Source organism: Phlebotomus argentipes, unplaced genomic scaffold (assembly GCF_947086385.1).
Source record: "Phlebotomus argentipes unplaced genomic scaffold, Phlebotomus argentipes genome assembly contig_32, whole genome shotgun sequence".
NCBI lineage: Eukaryota > Metazoa > Arthropoda > Insecta > Diptera > Psychodidae > Phlebotomus > Phlebotomus argentipes.
The window spans coordinates 2,357,952-2,385,103 of record NW_026776187.1 but is presented as its reverse complement, the minus strand read 5'-3'; the positions used below and the strand labels follow the sequence as shown (position 1 = coordinate 2,385,103).

Sequence of the window (27,152 nt, the reverse complement as noted above, 5' to 3'; positions counted from 1 at the left end):
AGAAATCGACAGACTGGGAAAACGTCACTCGCAGTTCCTCAGAAATTCATCCAAATTCTTTGCATAAAGTACGAAATACTTGGTGTGAAAAGTGAAACAATGATCAGTTACTAGTCTGTGTGTAGGGATGAATTGAGAACTGCATGGGCGACCACCACACTTGGCAGACAACAAAGACTTTTTCCGCGACGAAATCGCTCCACCTCCGCCATATTTTGCTGGGCAAAAACAATTACTCGGGCCTTTTTGCGCTGAGTGACTGAGAAGAGACTGTTGGGAGTCTGCCTGGTGTTTTGGGGTCCTCGTGGACGGGGTGTGCGAGTGATTTGAGCCCTTGTGCGCGCTCGGGAGTCAGTGTGAAGGAGACGATCTGGCGTGAGGAGTTTTTTTTGGGGGACAAAGAACAGGAAGCACCCATTGATTTTGCTGTGTGTGGCGTCGCAGAAGTCTCACGGTCTCTGGCACCATGTCCGCCCCAACGAGCTCTGCCGTGCGCGCCCTGGCGCTGGAGTACAAGAGCCTCCAGGAGGAGCCCGTGGAGGGCTTCCGCGTGAAGCTGCTCAACGAGGACAATCTGTTCGAGTGGGAAGTGGCAATCTTCGGCCCCCCGGACACACTCTACCAGGGGGGCTACTTCAAAGTGAGTAACGAATCCACCCATTTCGCCTGTGTTTTCGCGGGCACACAAAAATAGACCTTGTGCAGTCTTCAGTACCCTTGAGAGCGCAACATTGCGAATTAGGAAATCACACACAAATGTGGCTTTTTTCCTCATCACGATGATAAAATGCTCTCTCGACACAAGAGATTTCTGTCCCTGCCAAAAAAGATGTGTGCGCGAGCGAGAGCACAGCGCCCCAGAGCAGCTGTTCTGGTGGCAAGACAACAGTCGCGGTGGCGCGTGAAGGAAAAAGACGATTGTGTGTTGCTAAATGGCCATAAAAGTGTATTAAAGACCATAAACAAGTAGGAAATAGTGGTCCAAAGTGGACATCCTTCAGTGTCGTGTACAGAGAAAGAGTGAGACGAAGAACAATATCGGCGGGTGACCTGAGAGTTCCGTCTCTCTGGGCGAGAGAGGTCAAGGCCGGACTCGGACTGTGGCGTTTCTTTCTCATCTCACGGAGATCCCACCTCAATTCCATCTGCTGTCTTGTTCTTGCCCTCTTCTGGGCTCTGGCCTCATGTGTGCCCATTGCGACAGCGGAGATTAATTCACGTCTGTTCTGCACCTTTTGGGGGAGATTCAGGACTGACTGAGAGAGAGAGAGAAAGCAGAAGAACGTCTATCGATTTCTGTTCAGAGTCTCACTTTTCTCTGAGGTGACTCATTGTTCCTCCGCACCAAGCTAATAACTGTTATTCTGAGTAATTCAGAAATATCGCAATCGATCCGATCTTGACTCTCTATCTGAGTCTAATGATTTATTGAGAAAAAGACAATGAAAATATTTCAAGCAGAACAGAATTCTAGTAGACTTGCAGCAGACAGAAATTCCAACTGGTGACTTGGAAAATAATGTTTCACAAAACGTGCCAAAAGTGCATTAAAACTTTGAACGCCTCGTGACTTTAGTTTGAGTACATTTAGGCAGAATATTGTTGTGTAGTTCAGGAAGTTTATTTGTCAGTTCTATTTATCAGAATGCTGATAAGAAATATCAAAATTTGAAGTAGTTTTGCAGTCATTCCTTTATATAATTTTAGATGAATTTGGGAATTTGAAAACTCATGAATTTTTCAAATTTGAGAAGCCAGAAGAGCCAGAAATATTAAATAAGAATAATTGGTTAGTATTTGAAGCAGGAATAGAATAGAAACCTTTAAAATAACTTCCGCTTATCTGTGAAATGAATTCAATCTGTGAAACATGAAATGAAATGGTTAAAATAGATTAAAGCTTCAATTAATGTGTATATTTTTAGTGTTGCATACGAAGAATACAAAAAATCAATACATTGTTTCCACAGAAATAGCGTCTGATTGTCATTAAAAGGGTTGAAAGGAATAAGAATAGTTGGTTAACGTGGTAAATGGTGGAAAATCTCTGTTTTATGAGTGCAATAGAAATAAAGGACGATGAAAATTTTCATTACATTCCTTTATGTTTCATGAAGACAAAGTATATAATATTTTCTGGGTGAAACACCTTCAAAATTTGTCAATGACAGTCACGGAAATATCAAAAGCAAGAGGAATGATGAAAGTTTGTGATTGGAAAATAAAGCATTATAGTATATTTTCCATATTAGAAATAGAAACTGGTGCTGAAGGTCAAATGAAATTAGAATTTCTCATTGACATTGAATTGCGAGGGAACATATTTGAATTTACTGTGGCAGCTCCAAGAGTGTTTATTCATCCCAGAGAGAGAGAGAGCAGCTATCTGACTTGCTGTGGGGTACATATGTATATTATTATTATCTGTCTGCAGAGAAGCGAGGATGTGTGGCTCAGAGGATGATTCAATTGCTCCTCTTGTTGCCTCTCAATTTTCGCAACTGAGGGTGAACCGAAGCAATTTAATTTGTTCACCCTCTCTAAAGTCGGTGGTGACATTCACTCTCGAATTGCCCATACACACACTGCTCGAGAGCACATTGGAAGTGGGAAAAATTCACACGTATACATTTCTTGATTCGACGTAAATTGCTAAATTTGTTTTGAACTTTTTATCCATGAAAAATTTATTAGATTATTTTGGTATATTATTATGTATAAAAGCTATCAATTTGATTATGTTAGATTTACTTATTTATATACGTTAAATGTCTATTATTAGCTCGGCAAATTGATATTCCAATTTACAATGTTGCGAATTTTTGCGTGAAATGATGTCAAAAGTCGCTAAATCTCCATTATTTTCTGCCAACTTTGCCAGACAATGACTGGGATAATTATATGAGTTATCTAAATTGTCACATCTATTTGTTGCTAATATGTGTCTCTTCTCTTTGCAGGCTCACATGAAATTTCCACCAGATTATCCATACTCACCACCGTCTATTAGATTTTTAACAAAAGTCTGGCATCCAAATGTTTATGAGGTATGTAGGTACTTGTGTAACGATGTCTCGTGTAATTTGCACGTGTTTGCGACGTGAATGAGAATGCTTGGCAATTTGTGCATAAAAGTGAAAATGTGTAGTGAACCATTAGCAAACATCTCAAGAAAATATGGTTTATTAATAGTTTCTTTTGGGAATTGATGACACGAAAATATATGTTCATGAACGGGAGCTAACAAAAGAACAAGATGAAAACATTCTATACACTGTTGGCATTTTGAAATTTTATAGTTCACAATTTGTGCGAATTTTCTCCCATACATTTGTCAAAATTTTTCATTCATCAATACAGAGAGAGAGAGAGAGAGATAAGTATTTATGTGTGGGAATGAGAATACAGTGTGAAATATCCAACGCTGAATGAAATTCTATTGGAATACATGAAGTGGGCAATGGCAAAAAATAGATAAATATAGTCATTGACCACATAAAGTGCGATGATAAAAATCATTTGAATGTCTCATGATGTTGGAAGCAAAAATGTGGTCATTATCGAAATTAATTTGGTGTTTTTTTTTTCTTGATGAGAGACAGAAACTTGAGAGATATGATCGCATTGCTTCACAAATTTACCCTCTGGAAATGCCTAAATAATGTCTTTAAAAGTAATGACGGTGGAATTTGTGATTTTTTTCTCTATTTGAAAATTAGACAGGCGGTAAAAGTGTGTGCGTTCGAAAGAGAACACATCCGTTTGCCTCTTTCAGTGTTATATATTGTCAAAGATGTACTTGAATTTTTTTTTTATTGTTATTTTGAAGAATAAAACTTTCTTATACTTTTATATCTTCTCTGTCAGTGGTTTTGTTCCTTTCTCTTTGTTTGCCGGATATCGAGAAAGAAAAACAAGTATTTCACGTTAAACAGCGACACATCACTTTATATTTTCACAATACGTTACATTCTTATTTGCACTCTTTGTTATGATGATGAAAAATATGTATTTACGAAGAAGTGAACGAGAAATTTTCCTGTCTGTTGATCTGAATGTAATGTAATGACGTTATATAGTTTTCATATTGTCGATGAATTGAGAATTGCTCAGTGGATTTTTCATTCTTTCTCTTCCTTTCCAATTCTCATGTGATTACAGACACGCAAATATTTACAACGACACTTTGATATTTCACTTGATGGATGGATGTTAAAATAGAATATAGAAAGACGTATTTGAAATTCTCACGTAAGGAAATATATTGAGAATAATTTGGAGCATTTCTTTCCCCGATTTCACTGTATTTTGGGTCGTCTTTTCACGCGTTTCTTGTCGAAGAAAAATACCATTGAAACTTACATTGAAAGATAAGGAGTGATTTTTGTATGGTGAAGATAAGCAGCTTTTCCTGATAATTTTCACATTACAACAAAAAAAGCCACTAATAAATTCAACATCGAAATAAAGAATTTGGTGATTTAGTTGATAAACTTCCGGAGGCGCCGATTCATTAATTTCTTTAAGTCAAAAGCATCACTTCTTGTTAATATTCCATTAATTAATACAAATGGCGTAGTGAACGTTGATATATTCACCACGATTGCTCGAGAATGGGTTTTGTATGCATCGATTTGAAAGATTGAAGAGAATATATTCATGGTCAAATACGGTGATTACCTTAATTGAGAATTAACTTATCAATCAATCAATTTTATCAGATTAAGCATACTTGTACATGATTTTATGTACATGTAAAACTCAGCGATGCTGTTTTGCTAAATACTCGTGGAAATAAGCCGATATATTAGTTAAAGGTTTCATACAATCAAGCACTGTATGAGTTTCACTGTTTAGTTTGAAAAATTACTTGTAGCCTTGAATATTTCTTCATTCTTACGGCGATGACATACTTTTAATCCTAAGTATTGCTATTGCGTTTCCCACAGATGGTGAAAATTGTACAGTGGAAGGTTTTAATAGAAATGCAGCGGGGATGAAAGTGAAAAAAGTGATGATTAGAGATCAGTTGTGAGGAATGTAATGAAATTCCCTTCCAAGAAGCATCTTTACCTTTGAATTTTAGTTGTAAATTCAATTTATTCACTGAAGTGTAATAAATTGTCAGACTTTTAATGTTGTGTTGTGTTTGTGTGAATGTTTGAGTTTTCACCGGTCAGTTTTAATGATGAATTATTGCCTGTGTGTCTTGAGTAATTTCTGGATCGAAGAGTGTGGGTGGAAATGAAAGTGAGAGACTGAGGCGCAGTTGAACATCAAGAGGAAGGTGAAAGAAAGGGAGCGTGTCGTACTGGAGTTGTTGTTTTTTGTTGATTCCTAATGGAAATCCAGTCCAGAGAAAAGGGAGAAGGGATCCCTTTTTGGATGTCATTAGAATTCCTGCGATAGCACTGATGATATGAATTGTGAATAAATGAATAATTTCGTAAGCTCTAAATACATATATATATATATTATAAATAACAGTCTAAAAAGCATCTCATTGATATTCTAGTTTGAAGAGGATATAAAAGCCGTGATCCCTATCGTGTAGAATATTTCATGTTCCTCGATTTGAAGAGATAAAAGCAAAGAATGAATAATAATTGTGTATAATAAGTGTATCCTTGTATTAAAATCCGCAATTTTTAGGTATTTTTATTCAATTTATTTGATTCAAGAGCAAGATGATAATAAGTTTTCCTATGATTTCCTCTAGCAAAACAACCACGTACTGCACAGTGGAATGTTTTTGCAATATCATGCCATTGTTGGATGAGTCTTGGGATTGTGTGTGTGTGTGGAATAACAATGTGTAATATGCACTCAGTAAGTTGAGGAAATTGATTAAGTGACTGAAGAAAGGAAAGTGTATTAACTATAGGAAGGAAGATTCAATCTTGAATGGATATTCACGGGATCTCTTCTTTTTTTATCTGTTGTGTGTGTGTTTTGTGTGTTTTGTGTGTGGAGAGAGAAAATGAAATGAAATGTACTAAGCTTTTGCCATGGGTGGCATTTTGTGGCGCAAAAAAATGTATTTTTTCACCATTGCAACTTTTCTCTTTGTTGTGTGGATTTCTAAATATAAAGTGTGACGAACGGTAGAAAAAAAGAAAGGTCAAGTTTAACCGAAAAACCACTTTCAACCAAATCGATTGTGCAAAACTACTTCACTTTCATTTAACTTTTCACTGAATCACATTTTATATAGTGATTTCCTCAAATTGATTTACTATATTTTGTTGTGTAATAAATTTGTAACACAAATAAATTTCTTATTTTTTTTCTTACTCTCTTTTGTCTTTACAGAACGGAGATTTGTGTATTTCAATCCTTCATCCGCCAGTGGATGATCCCCAAAGTGGCGAATTGCCGTGCGAAAGGTGGAATCCAACACAAAATGTCAGGACCATTTTGCTTTCCGTGATTTCACTGCTCAACGAGCCAAACACCTTCTCACCTGCAAATGTCGATGCGTCGGTCATGTACAGGAGGTGGCGCGATTCACAGGGAAAGGACAATGAATATCCCAATATTATCAGGTCAGAGATAGCAAATGTTATTACACGATAAGAAAGATCATGAATGTACTGAATAATTCCTTTGAATTTCTTTCTCAATCAGGCGACAAGCTCTGGCCGCGAAAGCTGAGGCGGAAAAGGAAGGCATTGTAGTTCCATTAACGTTAGAGGATTACTGTATTAAGCCGAAATTTAAACCAACAAATCCGGAGCCTCAGGTGAATTGCATTGTTCTAAAATTCACACTTCATGGTATGAATGAAAGTGTGAGGTTTATTTTAATTCTGGCCTTTGGAAACCAAATAATCGATATTTAATATAATTTATGGGTGTTTTACAATAATCACAAGCACAAAATTCAATGCTTTAGTTTCAATAGTTTGATTGACGTGTCCTGGAAGAACAGTTTGACATTTAATTTATGGAATAAAATATGACCTACTTGAAATGGAATTCCAGTCCCTGTGAAGAGTAATTAGATACAAAAGGTATCATTGAAATTGTTTATCGATTTTATCCCGTGTTTATTAAATAACCTCAATCTATCATTTTCTAAATAATACATAAAGCGTAATGTAGATGAATACCGTGACGTTAATGTTCTGGTATGGAAATTAAATATTTAATAAGGGCGAATGGACTTCGCTGGACGGAGAAAAGTCTGTAAAAACATGAATTTTTACTACTTATTGAATTTAGATGATGTCTGAACACGATCATTCAACTCTGAAACATTCTTACCGTTTTTTTAGGTAATTTTCTACCCACGTTTCACATGGAAGCTTTAATAATTCCATTTTTCTTTACATAATTGTGAGACATTGAACGCATTACGGAGTTTAGTGTAAATCTTGGACACACAATGAAGAAGTTTCCAACATCCTCACACTCTCTTAATCCATTTGACATTAGCTATTCTCAGTCACGTGTATTTCTGTTTAAGTGATTGACTATAACTTTGATTGCTACAAGAGTTATTGCACAATTGCCACTGGCAATAACATTCACATCTGATTATACCAAGAACCATTCTTCATTGCCAACCACAATATCTTTCACATTTCCCTAAAGCAAATTGCTGAAGTCTTGAAGCTCTTCATCAAGTTTCTCATTTCCAGAGATGCTAATAATACAGGCCAGAATACATGTGAGGAAAGTGCTTCCACGTGTACTGGCAAAGATGCCCAACGCAATACTGATTATCTCTGTTGGAAATGATTACTCAACATATTTGTCTCAATAGTTTTGAATATAACACTTGAAAATGAATCTAATAAGCTACAGATTTTTTATGCACACTTACTGGAACACAAGTGTCTTTTTGTTAGCAACTACTTAAAGATAGACAAGTTCAAAGGCTTTGCATATATATAGAGTGTCAGAATTGCACTTCCAGATCATTAATGACACTTTCCCACAAATACAATTAACTTTTAGTGACTCTCCATTGTCAAATATAATGTTTGCCTTCACTTGCAGAACTTTGATAATGACAGATAATAATTATTAGTCAAGTTTAATTAGATACTTTGCCCTAAATTTAAGTTTAGGAACTTTGTGATTCATTGCACGAACAAGAGATGATATCATGTTTGTGGAAATGAATGAGACGAGCGTGTTTTTCGTGGAAAATGATATTGCAAATGTGTAGATATATTTCGTGAGCAATTTTTTCACTATAACTCGTGAATGAGAAATTTCAGATGCGTGGGAATTTTCTTGAATTCGCACACTGGAAATGTGTTTGTGTGTGGGTTTATGTGTGTGGGTGTTCTGCTGGGGAAAAGAGGACACGGCAAAGGACACACCCCAGATTACGGGGATGTATTGAAATTTAGGTCATCATGTCAAGGTTGTGCTGTATCTACATCCCGACTGAATTGAAATTTGAGGGTGTTTCTATGAAAAGTCACATCCTTAGAACGCAATTGATGTTTAAACGAATACAATAAAAGTCTTTTAAATCAAATGACACGAGTTGGTTGGAGTGAGAATATGAATGAAGGGGGGGAAATTGTGATGGAATTGAGAGGGATGTGTGTAGTAATAATTGACGCACATATTATGCTATTGACGCGAGAAATGAGAATAGATGAGGGGAATTAGGGAGTGGATAACGCGAATCAGAGACTAATGCTTGTGATAATGTAGTGAGAATAATTGTTCCGTTGGAAGAGAGATTCAAGAGATAATAATGATTCTTTGTCGTTTTCAGTTGGACATGACCGATTTCTACGATGATGATTACGACTTGGAGGACACGGAGGACGATGAGCAGCAATCCGGGGAATCAGATTATGCAGATGGGGATGACAGTGGCAATGGGGAGTCGTAACACAATTGGGTGATTGACAGAGATGAGAGACTTGAGGCGACAAAACTACGTCACAACGTCCACTTTTACTGTATAATTTTCCTCTAAGATGTTTTATAATTACCAATTTATCCACTATTTCTCAAAAACTCGCCGTCACCTTTCTTTCCCTCCTTTTTCTCCATTTTTCTCTCTGTCATTGCAAGAATCTTCTCGATCTATTCTTACCAAATTTGAACAGGGAAGAGACACAGAGTTTGATTACTTTTCCCGTTGCATTGGAAGCTTCAACTGATTGAATAATGCCACTAAAAAAATGCTCCTTAATCGCAATTTTAAAAGGAGATGAGAAAGATTCACTAAATGTGAGGAGGAGTATAAAGTAAAAATAAATAGCCGTGTGTGAATAGTAGTTACATCATGTATAAATAATATTTTAAGTATTTACTTATAACTTTATTGATGAGCGCTGAGGAAAGAATATGTGAGAGATTTTTCTTTAATAATGAACTAAACAGAAAAAAGAATATTTAGATAAACAAAAAGGGATGAAAAGAAAGTCAAAATCAATTATTCAAACAATAAATTTAAGCAGAAGAAGAAAAAGGAAGATGTGAAGAACAGGAAAACTAAACCTCTATTTTGTAAAGAAGTCGCGTGACGTTCTGGACGAAAGGCATTAATATATGTTAATTGGCAGATTGTAAGGTGTAATAGATAAAAAGAAGTACTAACAAAAAGAGAATTCACACGTAAATATTTTTAAAATGATGGAAACATTGTAAATTAAGGCTTTGCAAAGTGGAGTAATTTTTTTTGAAATTAATTTGAGCTCATGTAATTCAAATATTTGGCTCTATTTTTCTCTCTATCATGTTTCGTTATTGATGTTTGAAATGAGTTTTTTTTTGCAATACAATCCTGTTATCGTCGTATTTTCTTTTTATCCTTGAAAAAAAAAACCACCAGATTGAAGAAACAAAATTTGTCTCATTTAGGAAGTCTTTTATAGTTTTGTAGGGTAAAGAAATTGAAAAATAAACGAGATCGAGTCGATATGTCAATTTTTAATGTGTGTGTGGGATGATTTATTTTATAATTCCTTAATCAAACATTGTTAGTGTGTAAGAAAATTTAGGTGTCAATAAATAAGTTTGGATTCTTCCTAATCAATTGCAGCTGATTTATTTGTGACGCAGGAATTACAGAATATTCCTTGGAAATTTAAATGATTTCAATCTACAAAATAAACCGTGTTTTTTTTTTATTAATGAGTTTCAAAATAATGAAATAGCAGCGAGACATCAGAAGAAGTTGCAGAAGGAGAAAGTGAAAAAAAGCAGAAAACACACAAAAAGTAACACTAGAGAATAATGAAGAGAAACTATCTAACTAGTTTAGCAAGAATACAATTATATATTTGTAAAAAAAAAAGGAGAAACTATCAACAGAAAAGTGAATAGGCAAAAAATCATGCGTATAGCGTTAGGGAAGGTGTAACAATGTGAAGATGATATATTTTGAAATAATAGCTATATGAATATTTGTGATTTTATTTTTGTAAAAAACAACTTTTTTTTTATTTAGCTGAAAATTAAATAAAAATGACCGTAAAATATTAATTTCCAACGGTGGAATTATGATTAGTAAAGAATTATGATTTTTAAAATATGATTTCATTAACGTGTTCTCTCAATGTAAATGTAGTAATAAATTACAATTAGATAAAAAAAAGAAGTACTACATTACCCACAGAATATTTGAATTAAGGACAAAAGAGGGGCGAATGGAAGGAAATTCAGAGATGAAAATACTAAAAAATCGTTCATAGTTGTGTCTCATAAGAGAAGCATATAATTAAGATAATGCTTGCAATTGTCCCATCTAGTTTGAGAGAGAGAGAGTATACTAAATATTAATATTACTGACGTGAGCAAAGAAATATATTAGAAAGCAGTATAATGTAAATAATTTTTTAACAGATAAGATTATATGTGGTTTCGAAAGAATTCTTGTCGTTTTCTTCTTCTTCCCACTATTTTCCACCATCGCAAATTTCAATGCTCCATTTCTTGTGGCTTTCTGGACCATAAATAATTGTAGATGAATTTTGAATAATTGATCACAACGAGTCTCAATCCAGGCTAAAAGAGTGGAGTTGAAATTGGTGCATTTTCCCAGAAGTGCATTTGGTACATTTGCAAGAATTAAATTTACATTCATTTCGCCGTAAAAAGCACAAAAGCAGCAAGTTTGCACATTTTATGTGGCTAAAGAGATGCAAAGCTTCTTTACTTTCCTGAGTTTTATGGACATCATTAAATCCCATTCACGCTGTCATGACTTTCTCGCTCTTTATATGTCGTTCGTGGCATCATCACGGGATTACGAGGGCATTATGCTTAGGAAAAATGGGTCATCCACTCTCGTTCGTGCGCAAAATTGCATCTCTGTGTACCTTCAAATGTTGGTCAGTTGTTGGCCTTCGACAGTGTGAATGCAGCATAGGCACACCTTGCAGCATAAGCAGCACAGGACACATTTCAAATACTCGTCGCTTCGTTGACACGCAGAAGTAAAAGACTTTGGCTAGCTTTCATACGCTTTATTAGATAAAAAAATGTGTTTATAATTTTTCTCCCAATAAAATTTCTTTAATTGACAAATCATAAATGATGATCCTTTTTTTTATATACTCAGCAATTTAATTCTACAGAATTCCACTTGTGCAGTGCCAAAGATGACACACCCGGGGAAGTATATATTGTGCCAGGGATAACTTCATTAAAGGAGAATTCGTTATGAGTGGAAGAGATGTGCTTGTTTTGGTTTTCTTTCATAAAAATAAATTTTTTTTATATCTTGTGCGAGAATTTTACTCGATTGAGGTAAAATTCCTGGAATGTTTCAAGAATACTTTTTTTCACTTCATCAAATGCATTTCACTTCACTATATGTTTCTTTTCTTTCTTTTTTTTTCTTACTAATAGGAAAAGTATGTATTTACGATAATAAAAGTATAGGTTAGTTGTTTTATGTGTCCTCTTATTTGTCACATTTCCCTTTTTTTTGCCTTTCGAAATTTCCTCCTTAGTTCACATCTTAAAATACCTCACGTGTCCCTCCCGTCACCCAACGTCCTGTTAAGTCCTCAGCGTAGGTCATTTTAAAAATATATATATGTGTAGAAATTCTCTCCGTGGCATTTCTTGTGAATTGTTTATTTTTCGCCTTAGTTTATCTCACCATTCGTGCTCTTGTCTCTCGTCCATCTCGCATGTAAAACACGATAGAAAAAGTTTATATTTGTGTGTTTGTGTCTCTTTTTTTCTTTCGTCGCATCTCCTTAGCAAAGAAGAAAAGAATATGAAAGTTCTACAAAAATATATTTCTTATTCACTGCTTGACAAATTTTCTCAATGTAAGAATCCCCCCATCACCCACCCGCCCACCCCCTTCAATAAATATCGTTCACCATAATTTTATTTGTCACAATTTTATGAGATTTCTCCTGTTTTCTCTCAAAACACTTTTCTCTCTCTCGCGTCAAGTGATGCGAATCCATGGCACAATATAACCCCCTATAGTAAATACCCCCGCAGGTGTGTCTCTTTTCCGAATACTTCTCCTTCTCCTCCTCCTTGTCATGATTTTGATAGAGAGCCAGTGGTTTTACGAGCTGCTAAATTATATCGATAGTGAAATTGATTTCTTCCTATATCAGCTCCTTTTCAATCTCTACATTTTTGCATTTTTCACCCTTACACATCACACTCTTGCCCTTATCGTCACTTTTGCCACTTTTGTGAGATGCAGACTTCGCAAGAACCTCATTTATATTCCGGATAAGAACTGACTGAAGCAAAACTGACTGTGTCTCTCAATCATCCTATAAATGTTTCCCAAATTATTCAACAGTCATAAAGCATTTTACAACTCATAGGGCACAAGATAATTGACTGATTCATCAATATGTAAAATTGACTTATAATTTTTATGCTCTGTGCAGAATCTAGACGAAACTGTTTTCTCACTTTCAAGCAATTCAATACGAAAAATATGTTTATTCTACATTCTAGAGGCATTTCGGACATCATTCTGAAACTATTCCCTTACTTCTTAAGCTTAGAAAGGAAGAAAAATAACTCTACAAAATTCATTTGGCTTCTTTTCATCTAGAAATATATTAAAATTGAATATTGTTCGATTAACACAAGGAAAACAAAAAGGATAAATTTGGGATGATCAGAGAAGAAAGTTTGAGAAATATCATAAAGAATTAACTAACAAATGCTTTTACATATTTCACACTTTAAGGCTATATTTCGAAGCATTTAAACTTCTGTGCATAGGAATGAAAATAAAACACAACTTCAAGATTGCAGCATAATTCAAGATGAAAAACTTAATCTGCCAGAAGTTTCTATCCGGAATACAACATGGAGTTCCTGTCTCTTGAATATCATATACTTTTTTCTTTCTTTTCTTTATCTATCTGCTCATTCACACTCTCGTTTTCACCATGGCGAGTGTTTCCTTCACACAGTAACGCTTCTTCACGTTATCTAGTCGACTACAAAGAATCGTCATCTGAATATGTAAAAGAAGAGAAAAGTGTCTGCTCCCATTTTGCATTAGTTTCTTGGTGGTTTTTCTTCAATTGATGGCTTAGGACCTAATAAGACTTGTAATTTCTCAAGAGTATCAATTTTCACTACGTCATCATTTTTGTTTTTTTTTCTCTTTCTTTCAATAATTAACATTACATTTTGTCACTATCAATAATATTTCATCTTCTTTTTAATGTATATAAGCCATAAGTTTTTTTTCTTTATTTCTTGCTTCACCCCCTTTTTTTTGATCTCGTCAGTATATTAGGTTTTTTCTTTATTTTTTTTTCTTAGATTCTTTTTGGATTTTCCACTATATATTCAATGCATTTCGATAAACATATTTTTCTTTGTGTTTGTGAGACGTTGTCTTATCATGTCTTTCAGGATACTTAGCAGCATGAGAGGTGGTAAATAATTAATTCACCCAATTTTTTTTTCTTTTTTAGTAAATCTTTAAATAATTATACTTGATGTCTTTGTTCTACCGTTGATTAAATTGGTAAATATACTTCTTCACTGTCAGATATCTTGTTTCACCTTTTTTAAATTTATATTTTAGGTTTTGGTTTTTTTTTTAGAAAAATTTTGTATTCTACTGAAAGATTTCACCTCGTCTAATTGTTTCATTTCATTTAATAGGCAAAGAATTCTACATTATTTTGTGGTTATTATGTTGATTTGTTTCTCTCTTTTTTTTCTCACTTAATAACTAACTAAATTAATTTGTCACTTGATCTTCTTGACATTCCTTTAAAATCTGTTGTTGTTTGTGCTCATTTCCAAACATTAAAACTAATAAGTAAAAAGCATGAATATTCGCAGTTGCACAGCTTTTTTCCTTATTCTTGAGAATTTATATATATTTATGTATATAGAAAAAAAACAATATAGAAACACATAAATTGAAAATTATCCTCACATTCAAATGCGCTCATAGAAAAAAATGCTATGAGATTTTTTTTTTGAGAAGAAATTTGAGAAATTATTCTAGTGCAATTTTTCTTTTTCTTTCTGTCTATGTTCATCAATATTGGTTCTACTGAAAATATTTCTATTTTGAGTTTTAAAAGATTTTGTAAAATGAAATAGAAAAATTAGATAAAGAATCTCTATCGAGTCACTAAATCGTTATTATTATTACAATTACTTCTTTATTTACATGGATAAATAACTGGCGAAGAATAAAATTTCCTAACAACTAATATTTCAATTGTTAAATTACAAGAATTTCTGTTCCATTTTAGTCGCAAGATGTACAACTTTCTCTCATTTCATTATCAATCTCTAATGATACAATATAATGCTTCATACCTTAATATTTAAATAAAATATAATTGTTATATTTTCTTTCAGTTAGTTTCTATTTTTTTTTGTATATAGATGAATGTATGTTTCTCTGTTTTCTCTCTCTCTCTGCAATATTGCAATAAAAATAGATTTTCAGAAGATTATAACAACAACAGAGTGAAGTTTGTCCTTTAGTTTTTCTCGTTTACTTTTTTTTTTGCTCTTCACCATTGTTTAGGGCCTCTTCGTACTAGGGAAAAATATATATTTCCTATCCTCATCCATATTTAACAGTGCCGAACAAGTGTTCCCAACAATTCTCAACGATATTTTTCTCTAGCAACGAGGGCACTTTCATCTAAGAGATCATGAAAATATAGAATGGCAACTCTTAAGAATCAACAGTGAAATTTGTAAAGCAAATTGCTCTGTGGACTTTACATAAAACTTCCATGCAATGTTCTCTCTCTCTCTCTCTCCTTCTTATACTCTGAAAGTCTCCCACAATGTTGAAATTAAGTTCCAATTGCTTTGATATGCAGTGATAAGATAAATTAATAATTGTGATAATAGAAGGAAACTCAGCAAATATGAATAGAGATAACTTTACTTAGTTACTCAATCAGAAATTACATTAAAAATTGTTTGTCATTTCTCACTTTCACTGCTATTTACTTATCACACCATTTATTTCACGTTTCAGCAGCTTTTTTTTCTTTCTTTTTCAAATAGGGAAAAGTGAGACGGTTTTAAACGCAAACACTTTATATCCACTGAAATTCAATAAACAATCGTATAGTTTTCAAACCGCTTCGCTCTTCTCTATCACCGTAGAATCACAGAGTTCTCATACATCGAATGCTTACATATATTACATTACAATACTGAATCTTTCTATTTCTAGGTAGGAAATATTATTAGATTATGTGGAAGCACAAATTTTGCAAAATGTTTCCTCATAACTTTTTTTTCTCTATTAAGCTACAAAATGTTTAAGAATATTCACGAAAATGATATGTCAAAATCTTTCTGCAACACTTCAACTTTTTTTTTACTCTGTCAGAGTAAATGAAAATATATTCTCATCCTTTTGTGGATATTTTTGCAAAAAAAAACATGTGATGAAAAGCAACATGACGTTCGGTTACAGTCAAAGCTGAATCTGCATAAATCCAAGCTTCACAAAATTTTATTTTTTTTTTATAATTCCAATATCGCAAACCAATAATTTTTTCATCATCTGCCGGAGAAAAGTTTATTCATTCTCTTTCTTCAGGTATTCTCTTGCAATCATTCTTGCCATTATTTTCCAGTCAATTTGCATATAATTTTTTTTTCTCTTTGTCGGTCGCCCTAAATTTTCACCCTCCATCGAATTTTTTGAATAAGTAAAATCCAATTTTGATGCAAATCATATTTGATTGTCGTATGAATAAAGAAATATTCGATAAAAATTTTCTTTCTTGCAATCCCACGCGGTTCACGTGGATTTTTTTTTCTCTCTGGGTCATGATAAGCGAAAGAGGAGAGAAGGAAAATGTGTCAGAAAATAGTTGAGGATTATTTTCCATCACCCAGTGTTGCCCGTTCAATTACATAGTCATTGCACTGAGTGCTCGCATATTTAGCTAAAAACAATTTAATTTTGGATATGCAATTTGCATATAGAAAAAGCTCTAAAGCCTCAGCAATTCAAAGGCAATCTTTGTTGGTTCACGGAAGTCAAGAAATTCTGAATTGGTTTAAATCTGTTGTTTCACATGCATAGAAAACACCCACAAACAAACCAATTCTGGTGTGAAATTGAGCAATTTCAGCATTTGAGGTGATTTAGAGCGAACGCCAGGAGTTTCTCTATTCAGCTTGAGCAAGGAATATCGCACTCATAGTCATAATAAATGCACAAGTGTACCAAAAAAAAGGCTCAATTAAGTCGCTGAAATATTTAATTGGACTGCGACGAAACGCTGCCAATTTGTGTATTCATGCGTCATGTCCTTTTATTCAATATTTAAAAATTTTTTTCAATGCAAATTCATGCTGAAACTTTCATATTGCAAATTTAAATCGATATGGATTTTGTGGAAATGTACCTAACATATCCAACTACATCCCCAAAATATATAATGTATAGCGGGATTTATGAGATTTATGCGTATGAAATATTAATTTTCGCCTTCACTCCTGCAAAGCCTATTTCAAAAATTACTGAATCACTGTTAATACGCAGGATACGCTTTTTTTTACCTCGACTAAGCCCTTAGATATTAGTAATTCGCACTCAATAAAAGGAAATTTCACAATAATTCACTACATTTTCTTGGCATATTGTTTGAGAGAGAAATTGCTAATAAAAAAATCTTCCTTTTAGTGACAATTGTCACATTTTTCACACTTGATTGCATGAAAATTTTATGGAAAGCCAACAAAATTCAATTTTATATCAAAAATTAGATATCTTTAATGACTCTGAAAAATTCTATAAAATATTCTTTATAGGAAATTGTTGAAAATATTCTTAGGTCTCACCTTTTTTTTCTAACATCTTTTGTAGTTTTTGTCATGTAAAGTTTCTTTTTTTTCTTTGCATATACACAGATAAATTATACATCTAAAAATACATCCTCACTTTCTCAATAAAAGATGGCTCAATAAACACTCCCTAATGAAATAATGTGCGAATCTACTGCTTGAGTTTGATTATTTTTCTGAAGAAAATTAATGTAAATTAAACTAAATATCATTCAAGTTATACTTGATATCATTATAACCGCACGTTTACGAGTTTCTCTAGAATTTCTTACGCTCTCTCTCTCTCTCTCACTTTTTCAATGTTTCTATTTTTGCTGCAGGTCCTCTTTTGATGTCTCTCTCTATGTCTGAACTTAATCCTTAAACAATATTAGTCACTAAAATTATTGTAGCAATATCACCTAAGAAATGAAACTACGGACTACTGCCTCCGAATAATGATCTGAATTCGTCACTTTTTGGCCTCGGTAAGCTAAGTTTCAGGTTCTCACTGAGATTTTGGAGACTCTGCTCTGATCCACTATTTTGTGCCATATCATCGCTGGTGTTTGTCATGTCAAATTAATCAACGTTATTAATTAATATCGCATGCGGAGAGCACTTGAGAAAATTACATTAATGAATATGTGCCATATTACCTCATATTATTTACATGTTCCGCTTCTGCTGCTAAAGCATTCACAACTGCACTAATTGTTTTTGATTCTGTATTTAAGCTATTCGGTTCATCACGCTGCGCCATTATGTTCGGATTCTTTCCGATTTTGTTTAATCTGTTGAAGAAAAAGCACAAAAAACATTGATTTTATCAAATAATCTGTCTCTCAAATAACATCCCACTGAAATTTCCCACATGATTAATAGTGAAAATGGACAGAAAACACTAGCTTTTCATACCTTTCCGCTGCCACCGTTTCCATCGTCTTTCTCATAAGAGGATATTGGTCGAGAACACAATTGAAATGATCTACACTTAGTGAAAATAAATTGCAGTACGTTTCTGCACGGACACTCGCCACTCGCCTTGCATTTGTCAGCAGGCAAATCTCGCCAAAGTATGATCCATCCGACAGAGAAGTTGCCACCTAGAATTTTTTTTTGTTTTCGGGGCAAAAAGAAAACAAGAGAAAACCACTTGTGAGTCACATGGATGAGAGAGAGAAGAAAAATAAAGAGCGATGGAAAAGTTTCGAGAGGAATTTCGTTAGTGCTTTTACATATAAGGGAACTTTTTGCACAGAATTTAAAACGGGGGTTGAAAAACAAAAAAGAGCAGTGGCAAAAGGAGTGAAAACTTTATGGAAATTGATACGTGTGGGCTGAGAGAACTTACTTCACCGTTCGCCATGACAATGTCGACAACACCTTCCTGGATGAAGTACATTTTCGTTCCGATTGTACCTTCTTTAATGATAATATCACCTACAAGAAGTTATAGATGTGTTTTTTGTTGTAGTGAAAAATAGACAAAAAAAAACGCCACTTTTCCTCTCACTATTATTTTCTTATGAAAATTTTCAAATACTTCAGTTTATAAGTATTTATTTACCTGGTTGGAATACTTCGTACTTTAACTTTGTTACAACGTCTGATACGAAATTTGCATCAGCATTAGCGAAAAAAGGCACTGAAGCAACCAAAGATCTGGAAATCATTTTCAATTTCATAGATAGTTATTATTACATGTTCACTCAGAATATGAAGTGCATCAGCGCAGTGTTCATATATATAAATTCAAATGAATTTATGGATCATTTATCATATGAACACAGCGCTTGAGATGTAAATATTTTAGAATAATATGAAAAGATAAATAAAAATGAAATATATTATTATACTTATGATAAAATACCATCTATCATGTGATGTTGTTCTTAGTATTTATGATTATTACACACTGTAGAGAATATCTATACTGTACACTTAAAAAGAAACATTTAAAGCATTTCAATAGTTCAATTGCTATATAGTATAACTACAGAAGACATGTGTTTAAATTAGGACATTATTGGAAGGAAACATATCACAATTCTTTAGCAAACACAGAGAGATAGACTTTTTCATTAGACACGGACAATTTGTGAAGAAAAGAATTGATAAAAATTAAATTATAGTGTCAGAGATAGACAGAGAAGAAAACATATACACTTCGACGATAAGAAATATATCGACAGTCAAGAGAACAGGAAAAATGCCAATAAATAGAGTAGAGCAGCATGAGATGAAAATTCAACGTGAGGAAACAGAATTGAATTCGGAATCTAATCCTTCAAATCTTATCAAACATTCAGCCTCGGCATTTAGAGTAATTTAATACATATATATTCATACGAAGTGAAAATTATATAGTGAAGAGCGTACGACTAAGCTCATCACTAATAAATCATATTTCCTGTGCACAGTGATCAGTCAATTTTCCTCAGTCCATAAGCAAATAACGTATTTCCTTATTCATGAAATCATCAGTTTTAAGTGGAGTTTCATTAGAAAATTATTCATAATTCAATTCCGTTTCCCTTAATTGCACTAATAACCACATGAAGATTAGGATTAATCGAATTGATGACATGCATGAAAATGTCGTAAATATTTTGTGGTGCAGTTTCTTGTTTCATTTCAAAAGAATTTTCTTACAATATTCATTAAAAATTTACGATTGATTGTTCACATACAAATTAACAAATATTAATATATAGTGAAAGACTTTGGTGAAAGAATGTGAAATTTGCAAAGAATTCATCTTACAATTTGTGGTTGATCTAACTAGGAAAATAAAGATGATGAAGAATTAAAAAAAAAAGAAATTGTTTACATCATAACTTACTCTTCACGAAGGACATTATGCATATTTTTTTCTCATATGTATAATCAAACATTCATAAAATAAAATGTGATGGAGGTTTGATGGTTTATGGTATTTGTTTTGACGCCTTATTGATTTAATTACTTCCCACATTGAATATACGTAAATGTATTGATGTCTCCAATGTGGTAAATCAATAACAACATCGATGAATTTTTAAGTTCGTGCATATGCTGATTTTCTCGGTCTTATTCAATAATTTTAGATTTTAATGTGAGACAAATTTTCATTCATTTTCTGTGTTTGCGTGGTAAAGGTGTCACAAAAAGGGGGGTTTCAAAGTAGACTTTTAGGGCAGAGGGGTTGGGGGATTCATGAACCATTTCCATATTGTTTAAAAATCTTTGCAACTGGATTCCAAAAAATAAACCAAAAAAACACTCATACATTCACAAAGAAAAATCATCAGGAAAATCATATGAAAAGTGGGTGTTCTTTCCATCTCATCACTCCCAAGTGCGGAATTGAATAAAAAGCCATAAAACTCTTCCGCGCAGAGGGAAAAAATGGGGCAAAAATGATTCCAAAGAAATAAAGAGAAAAAAAAATGAGAGAGCAACAGCTTCCCCTATTGTAGATTACATTTCTCCACTTTCCGTGCAATAAACGTTCGGAGCAACAATCTTCATTATTGCTCGGGGGTTGTGTGCAACAACGGAGGATGTGTTGTAGTAATTTTTGCTATTGTTGGCACCTTTTTTTTTGGAGAATGGCACACTGAATGAGAAAGGAGTGCTCAAGAGTCCAAACAATGTAGACATACATGACTTACACCAACCCAGCATACGGCAAACATAGAAGAAGTGATGCTCTCTAGACAGATGTGGGAGGGTGACACGAACGGAGGCGGTGGAAATTTATGCCTCAGTAAAGTTGATGGGTGTTGAGTATTAAACATTAAGTGGACAGATTGATGTGATAAGGCACGTTTTGGTTCGTTTTTCTCCTCCTATAAACACACACATGCACACATTCCGTACCAGGAGCACATATAGAGATGTAGGTCGAAAGTTGACCCAGTGCCAGATAAAAGATCTCCAAAGTCTGTGACAAATATATTGCTCAATGCCAATGAGTTATTGTGAGCATAAACGGTTGTAAACAAGCATGGATTGTCACTGTTCCATGTCATTGAAGACGATTTCACCACTCATCGATATAAAACATCTTGTACTCAATAAATTTCCTAACACTTTTATATCTGTCTCAAGAATAATTAAGGACGCAGCAAAGTGTAGCATCGTAGTTTTATTATTCTCTTTATTGAACATAAAATCCTCTTATTTAGTTATATCGATAGGGTTTTTCCGTCCAAATCAAATTATAAAAAGTGCATGATAAGAAAGAACATCATCACTAGGAAAAATATAGATAGTCTTCTAATGCATGGCAAACAATGCTATCCAGTCACTTCGACCTACATCTTCTCTATAGAACAAACTCTTAATCTCTATTTCCACCAACCTACAGGCAGGGTGCGATGAAGGAGACTTCTTACAACTTTTCCTTCAAGGATCATTCCATCGACACAATAAATAATACACTCACACCCATTCCTCTTCATTCAACGCAGAATTCTCATACGAACGGAAGGAAATTGTGAGGCATGAGTTGGGGACGCGTAATGAATCATCGGGAAATTCTACCTCGATTAAGCCTGTGAGGATTTCACTGGAGTTTCCAGGAAACAAAGTGTATGGGCGACGGAGCTGAGAGTTGGCGCGAGGAGGGTATCAGGAGCTGAGAAAATTCAATATTTATTGGGCCTCGGAGAGGGAAAAACACTGTGAAAAAGGCGATTTCGGGGGCGCTTGCGAATTGGGGGATGGTTGGGGAGGGGGGATGTTTTCATGGAAGGCTCATCATAAGTCAAACATCTCCAGAAGATGAGAATGATGATGTTGTGCCGTACAACAATGGCAATAATGAGGGACACATGACGCTATATGTAGCGCCTGTGAAAGGCAGCCCAGTGATGAAAGATGAGTAAAAACTCGACCTCTTGTGTGGGAAATTTGCCCGGGCGAAGGGGAAATATCTTAAATATTGTGCTGAATAATGGGGAAATTAATAGGGGATCGAATTTCTTTCTTCCCATTCAATATTGAGATTATTAATCAATTCAAACTATCTCCTCTTCAGCACCTAATCTGAAACACCCAGGAAGGAAACACTCAATATTTTATGAGTAATACTTCATACAAATCCATTGTGAAAGTGTGGGAGAAAATCTCACAGCAAGAAAAAAAAATTGATCGAAAGAGAGAGAGAGAGAAAAATAATTTCCCGCCATTTAGCTTATAACCCTCATTAGGCTCACCAAGGGATGAAAATCTGCTTTCCGCCCTTCTTCTCCGTTCACATTGCAAATCTGACAAATTTCACAACATCCACACAAATGAAATACACATTTTCTAATTTTACACTCAATAGAAACGATGGTTCATTGATAAAACACTGGGTATATAGTATAAAGGTATGAATGAAAGGGAAATTCAACTGGCCTCAGGCTCTGCCGTCCTAATAGCCTCATCCTCATATTCATGGGTCATTCCATAAATACACTCGATAAAATGTAAATTTTAGCTTACATGACATTTTCAAAAATGAATAAAATCTCCATCATGATGGCATTTATGCATAATTACAAGTATATCTTCAGAACAGTATAGGAAGTTACCACACAAAATTGTACCGAGTCGGCACTTTTGAGTAATTCGATTATAGAGAATAGTCTGGCATTGTATGTATGTTCATATGGCGAAATTCTATATAGAGAACTGCGATAAACGGCTTGCGTCTTTTTCTTTGACTGAATTTTTTTCGGTCCAATTCTTTTTGAATAAATCAGAAAAAAGCTTTAACGAAGAAAATTTCAATGTAGCAAAATGTGTAATTTGAAAGTATTTAAGTGTTGTGCACTGAAAGCAGTGATTTCTGCTGTTAAGCAATTGCAGATTAATCTTAATAGCATTTCTGCAATAATGTTCTTTTCTTCCATGGCAATATGTTTTTTTTTGTGGGTATTTTTCATTGTGGCGCAGTTTCAGTTATTATAATACTATATTGAAATAAAGTTAAGCGCATGAGTATATTAATTTAATTTGCCTACAAAGCGACTTGTCACGCTAATAAAATAAGGACGAGTTTTGTAATTAGAACCAAATAAATTAAGGGCTATAAACTCAAATTTCCCTTCTCATCATCTCGCCTTTCAAAATATCCACAGACGGCTCAAAGAATGATAAAGCAAAAAACAGGAATAAATAACAACACAAATGACTTTTCCCATCGTTATCATTTTCTATTGAAATAAGTGTGTGTTCTGAGATAGCGAGTAGTCAAGCAATTGAAAAACCTTTCGTATGCAATCAAGCAAACAGTTATGAGGAAGACACAAAATTAGGAAGTACACAAAAATATATATATATATATATTTATATATTTGTTTTTACAATGAAATCATCGCAAGAAATGATCACTATGAAATAAATATTTGTATATGGAAGGAACACAAAAAATTGTTGCGTGGAAGAATATAAATTTCTTTGAAGTCTTCTTTTTTTCCCTAACATTTCACACGAGAGTGTTTGAAGTGGGGATAAATTCATGCAAGATTCTCTTGGAATTTTCTGTGATTATTCTTGTTCTTTTTGGTTATCGGAAAATTGTTTTTTTTATTCTGTGAGAAAGCAAGAATTGCTGAATTCCGACCAAAATTGCTCTGTGTAGACATTTTGAGATATAAATATACTTGAGTTTAGCTAATGTGAAAGCATAGATTGCGATGTATTTTTGCAAAGAGAAATACAATAAAATTAAACACAAAAGGAATCACGCAACCATTCCAATGTGAATTTTGGGTTTTGAAAAGATTTTATTATTCACTCCCGGCACTGTGGTAATTTCTGCAATATATATTTCATGTTTAATCCACTTTAGTGTCTTTTTACAAGGTCGGTTACTTGCAAGGTAGATAGATAAGTATGTATTTTCGATCTAGTAAAGGGTATTTAAAATTGATAAAGGCGATTGTATGCGATATTACGGGGATTTCATATGACAATGTTGGTCATTTTGTAAAATTAGGTATACAATTATCGGGGGTTCTTCGGGTAAAAACACCACAAAAGTATGAGCGAAAAAGATTTTTTTTTCTTATTTAAAATGAGTCGTTAAAAATGCCTATAACAAAAAAAAGGATATACAATTGAAAAAGTAGAAAATGTGACACACCTGCAATTGTAATTGATAACGTCTTCCCTCAACTTTTCACTTAATTCCCCAAGGATCAATTCTTCATCAAAGAATTTGCCTTGGTAACGATGCTCAAAGTACTCTGTTATTCGCTGTCTCATGTCTCTTGGCAACTTTCTGTATGCCATGTACTCTTCAACTTGTTTAACCTGAATATATTTGAAGTATTTTAGGATTTTACTTCATGAATTGCTATCAATAACACGAAGTGATGAACAATGATTTGCAAATTTTTAGGCCTCTGACTCGCCCCTTTTTCTCATGGGCAAACACAATTAGCAGCTCATGGCGAAAATTGAAATATTCCTCCCATGAGCTGTTTATTAATTTTTGAGATTAATTGGCAAAAAATTTCATTATTCAATTTTACAAAAAAAAACAATTTTTCTTTCATGTTATTGGAAAACAATGCAAGGAATGGAGAAAGAATTATTTTCATTTTTAAATGGATATAATGGTATAAAACACGACAAATGAGGATGTTTATGAGATAAATCACCTTTTCACGATATTGTCTTCTACTAGAATCCAAACTTTGAATAAGATTTGTGGCATGTCCGAGAAATAATGCATAGCACGTAGCTCCTGATATCATGGATAACATAGTTAGCCACATATCAGTTAATGATTGTGGTGGAAATCTATGGAATTGTCACACAACAAACACAACATTTACATGGGAATAAAGGCATTAGGGTATTGCGTTGAGTCCACATTTTGTGATGTGTCATATCCAAATATCCCATCCGACGCACGTGTTGGCAAATTGACAGCATAATAAAAATAAATAAAGGTGAAAAGAGAACAATTTAAATTAAATTAATAGTATAAATTTTCACTAAAGATACTGACTAAGGTTACTTATAATGCATGTCAGGTAAGTTTAGGGTGAAACATATTTTTACAATTGGGGGGGAAGAAGTATAAAAGTGTTCTACAAAAACCCATATGATAATTAGATTCTCAGTCATTCTCACGCTTTTTGATTACTCATATTCATAATTTGCTACTACATCAAGTCAATATGAGGTTTTTATTCATTTGAATCAAATAACCCGATGAAACCATTGAAACATTTTGAGTATAAATGAAAAGAGTAACTTCTATCTGGAACATTTTCTGCGAGTGTAGCGAATTGTTGGATAGCAAGAGGAAAATGTAGAAGTTAGAAATGAGTGATCAAAAAGCATGAAAACAGATGGCAATATTGAAGCTCTGTGTGTCGTATGTATATGGAAGAAATATGAGAACGGAAAGAAGGGATGAGACACAAGTGCTTCCTTTTCTCTTTCCTTGCCAAGTACACTGTGAATCTGCGGAGATAGTGGGGTTGGAGTGGGGGGAAACAGAGGATGAGGAAGTTGAGAACACCTTACCTGCCGTAACCGATACATAGCATGTGGGACATTGCCTTAAACAACGCCCATGAGTATTGTTCTAACCAATATGCTTCCTGCGAGTGGAAGAGAGAAACAATGTGTAAGAGTTACCTTTTAAAACAAACTGAAATCATGTATAAATGATAAGGGAAAAGCAATGAAATTTTCAACACAAATAAATGAAAATACTCATACAAAAGAATATGATCATAATTTCTTTAACAGAAAAAGAAAACGTTACGGAGATGGGACTTAAAGTGTTTTGTGGAAAAAAGAAAAATTGAAAATTGTGTGAAAATTGAATTTCAGATGTTTTCTCTTGTAACCATCAACTGAATTCCAATCATTTGTCAAATGCAAAATTGAACACGTCTTTCGAGTGAAAGAGGAAATACATTTAAGAATAAGAGCAACAGTACAGGTAAACGGCAAACATGAATAATTTTGATAAAAAGATATGGAATATGGAGACAACAAATTTCAAAACAATTTCATCCATGTTTTGGAAATTTTATAGGAAAAAAGAAAACCAATGTGATGTGCGATACATTACCTGCAATTCATTAATTGCCACCCATGAGTTTGAGGGAAATCCCTGGAGCATTGGCACCAGAAATTGCAAACATCCACTCCAGTGTCCAATAAGGAGCATCATGCAAATCAAATTGAAGATTCGCATAAACACCGAGGCCATGTTAAGGAACTGAAAAGACACAAGCAAGGAGCGGACACTGTATAATTGTACAATAACAAATTCAATATGCTCTCAAAATTCCGATTGCGCAATTTTTTTTATGAGATTCTGAAACCATTTTACTGTGTTCTTGATGCTTTGTTTCATTGTGTACTCATGTGAATAAAATACTCATTGAAATTGTACTTTTCCAATGGATCCTTCTATGTTGCTGATTTGTGACATTACATTAAGAAAAAAATCACAATATTCCTAGAGTATAGAATTTGATTAAATTTCATTACTTTTGCAGATGAGATTTCTTCAAAAATATTACCTTCCTACGCAAACGAAAGACGAAAGAAAATAAGAAACTCCTAAAAATACCTACTTTACAAAATGAGAATCAACTTTTCATTAAATTCTATTGATTTTATTATTACTAAATTAAACTATTAGTCAGATTCTTTTACGTACATAAGTATTATATTGATTTTTTATTATTTATGTGTGAATTCTAGAATTATTTACAGTGTTTACAATTTTTATCCTTACTTTTTGTTATCAAAAAATGAACAATTGGCCCCTGTATTCGGAAGCTTTTTGTGAATATTTGCTAGTTTTTAGAAAACAAACAAATTCATATCAAAAGCTTTCAATGAAATTAAAAAAGGAGATAGAAATTTGGCTCATTTTATTGTTTGCCATTT

General features: G+C 33.7%; 2 protein-coding genes across 7 annotated transcripts in view; one reads left to right on the top strand and one right to left on the bottom strand.

Moving 5' to 3' along the window:
• Nucleotides 1–5: 5 nt before the first annotated feature.
• On the top strand, nucleotides 6–10,847 carry LOC132263977 (ubiquitin-conjugating enzyme E2 R2). Its single transcript, XM_059764009.1, has 5 exons — nucleotides 6–640; nucleotides 2,961–3,047; nucleotides 6,313–6,545; nucleotides 6,628–6,742; nucleotides 8,740–10,847. The coding sequence occupies exons 1-5, from the start codon at nucleotides 467–469 to the stop codon at nucleotides 8,857–8,859; spliced, it is 729 nt and encodes a 242-aa protein (XP_059619992.1). The 5' UTR covers nucleotides 6–466; the 3' UTR covers nucleotides 8,860–10,847.
• Nucleotides 10,848–11,428: 581 nt separating this feature from the next.
• Nucleotides 11,429–27,152, bottom strand: part of LOC132264302 (potassium/sodium hyperpolarization-activated cyclic nucleotide-gated channel 3) — a 61,438-nt gene continuing 45,714 nt past the window's right edge. For all 6 annotated transcript variants that reach the window (XM_059764431.1, XM_059764435.1, XM_059764434.1 and 3 more), the window contains 9 exons: nucleotides 26,323–26,472; nucleotides 25,767–25,843; nucleotides 24,890–25,031; nucleotides 24,370–24,539; nucleotides 18,820–18,914; nucleotides 18,604–18,692; nucleotides 18,168–18,355; nucleotides 17,909–18,043; nucleotides 11,429–17,811 (listed from right to left, as the gene is read on the bottom strand). In XM_059764431.1, the coding sequence (XP_059620414.1) occupies nucleotides 17,685–17,811; nucleotides 17,909–18,043; nucleotides 18,168–18,355; nucleotides 18,604–18,692; nucleotides 18,820–18,914; nucleotides 24,370–24,539; nucleotides 24,890–25,031; nucleotides 25,767–25,843; nucleotides 26,323–26,472 (1,173 nt within the window). In that variant the 3' untranslated portion in view covers nucleotides 11,429–17,684. The remainder of the gene's footprint in view (nucleotides 17,812–17,908; nucleotides 18,044–18,167; nucleotides 18,356–18,603; nucleotides 18,693–18,819; nucleotides 18,915–24,369; nucleotides 24,540–24,889; nucleotides 25,032–25,766; nucleotides 25,844–26,322; nucleotides 26,473–27,152) is intronic.

What these genes read in the sequence shown, in the direction of transcription:
- LOC132263977 (XM_059764009.1), top strand. Translation starts at nt 467, where the DNA reads ATGTCCGCCCCAACGAGCTCTGCCGTGCGCGCCCTGGCGCTGGAGTAC. An exon ending in GGCATCCAAATGTTTATGAG is followed by an intron (nt 3,048 to 6,312) that starts GTATGTAGGTAC and finishes TTGTCTTTACAG; the next exon opens with AACGGAGATTTGTGTATTTC. An exon ending in GAATATCCCAATATTATCAG is followed by an intron (nt 6,546 to 6,627) that starts GTCAGAGATAGC and finishes TTTCTCAATCAG; the next exon opens with GCGACAAGCTCTGGCCGCGA.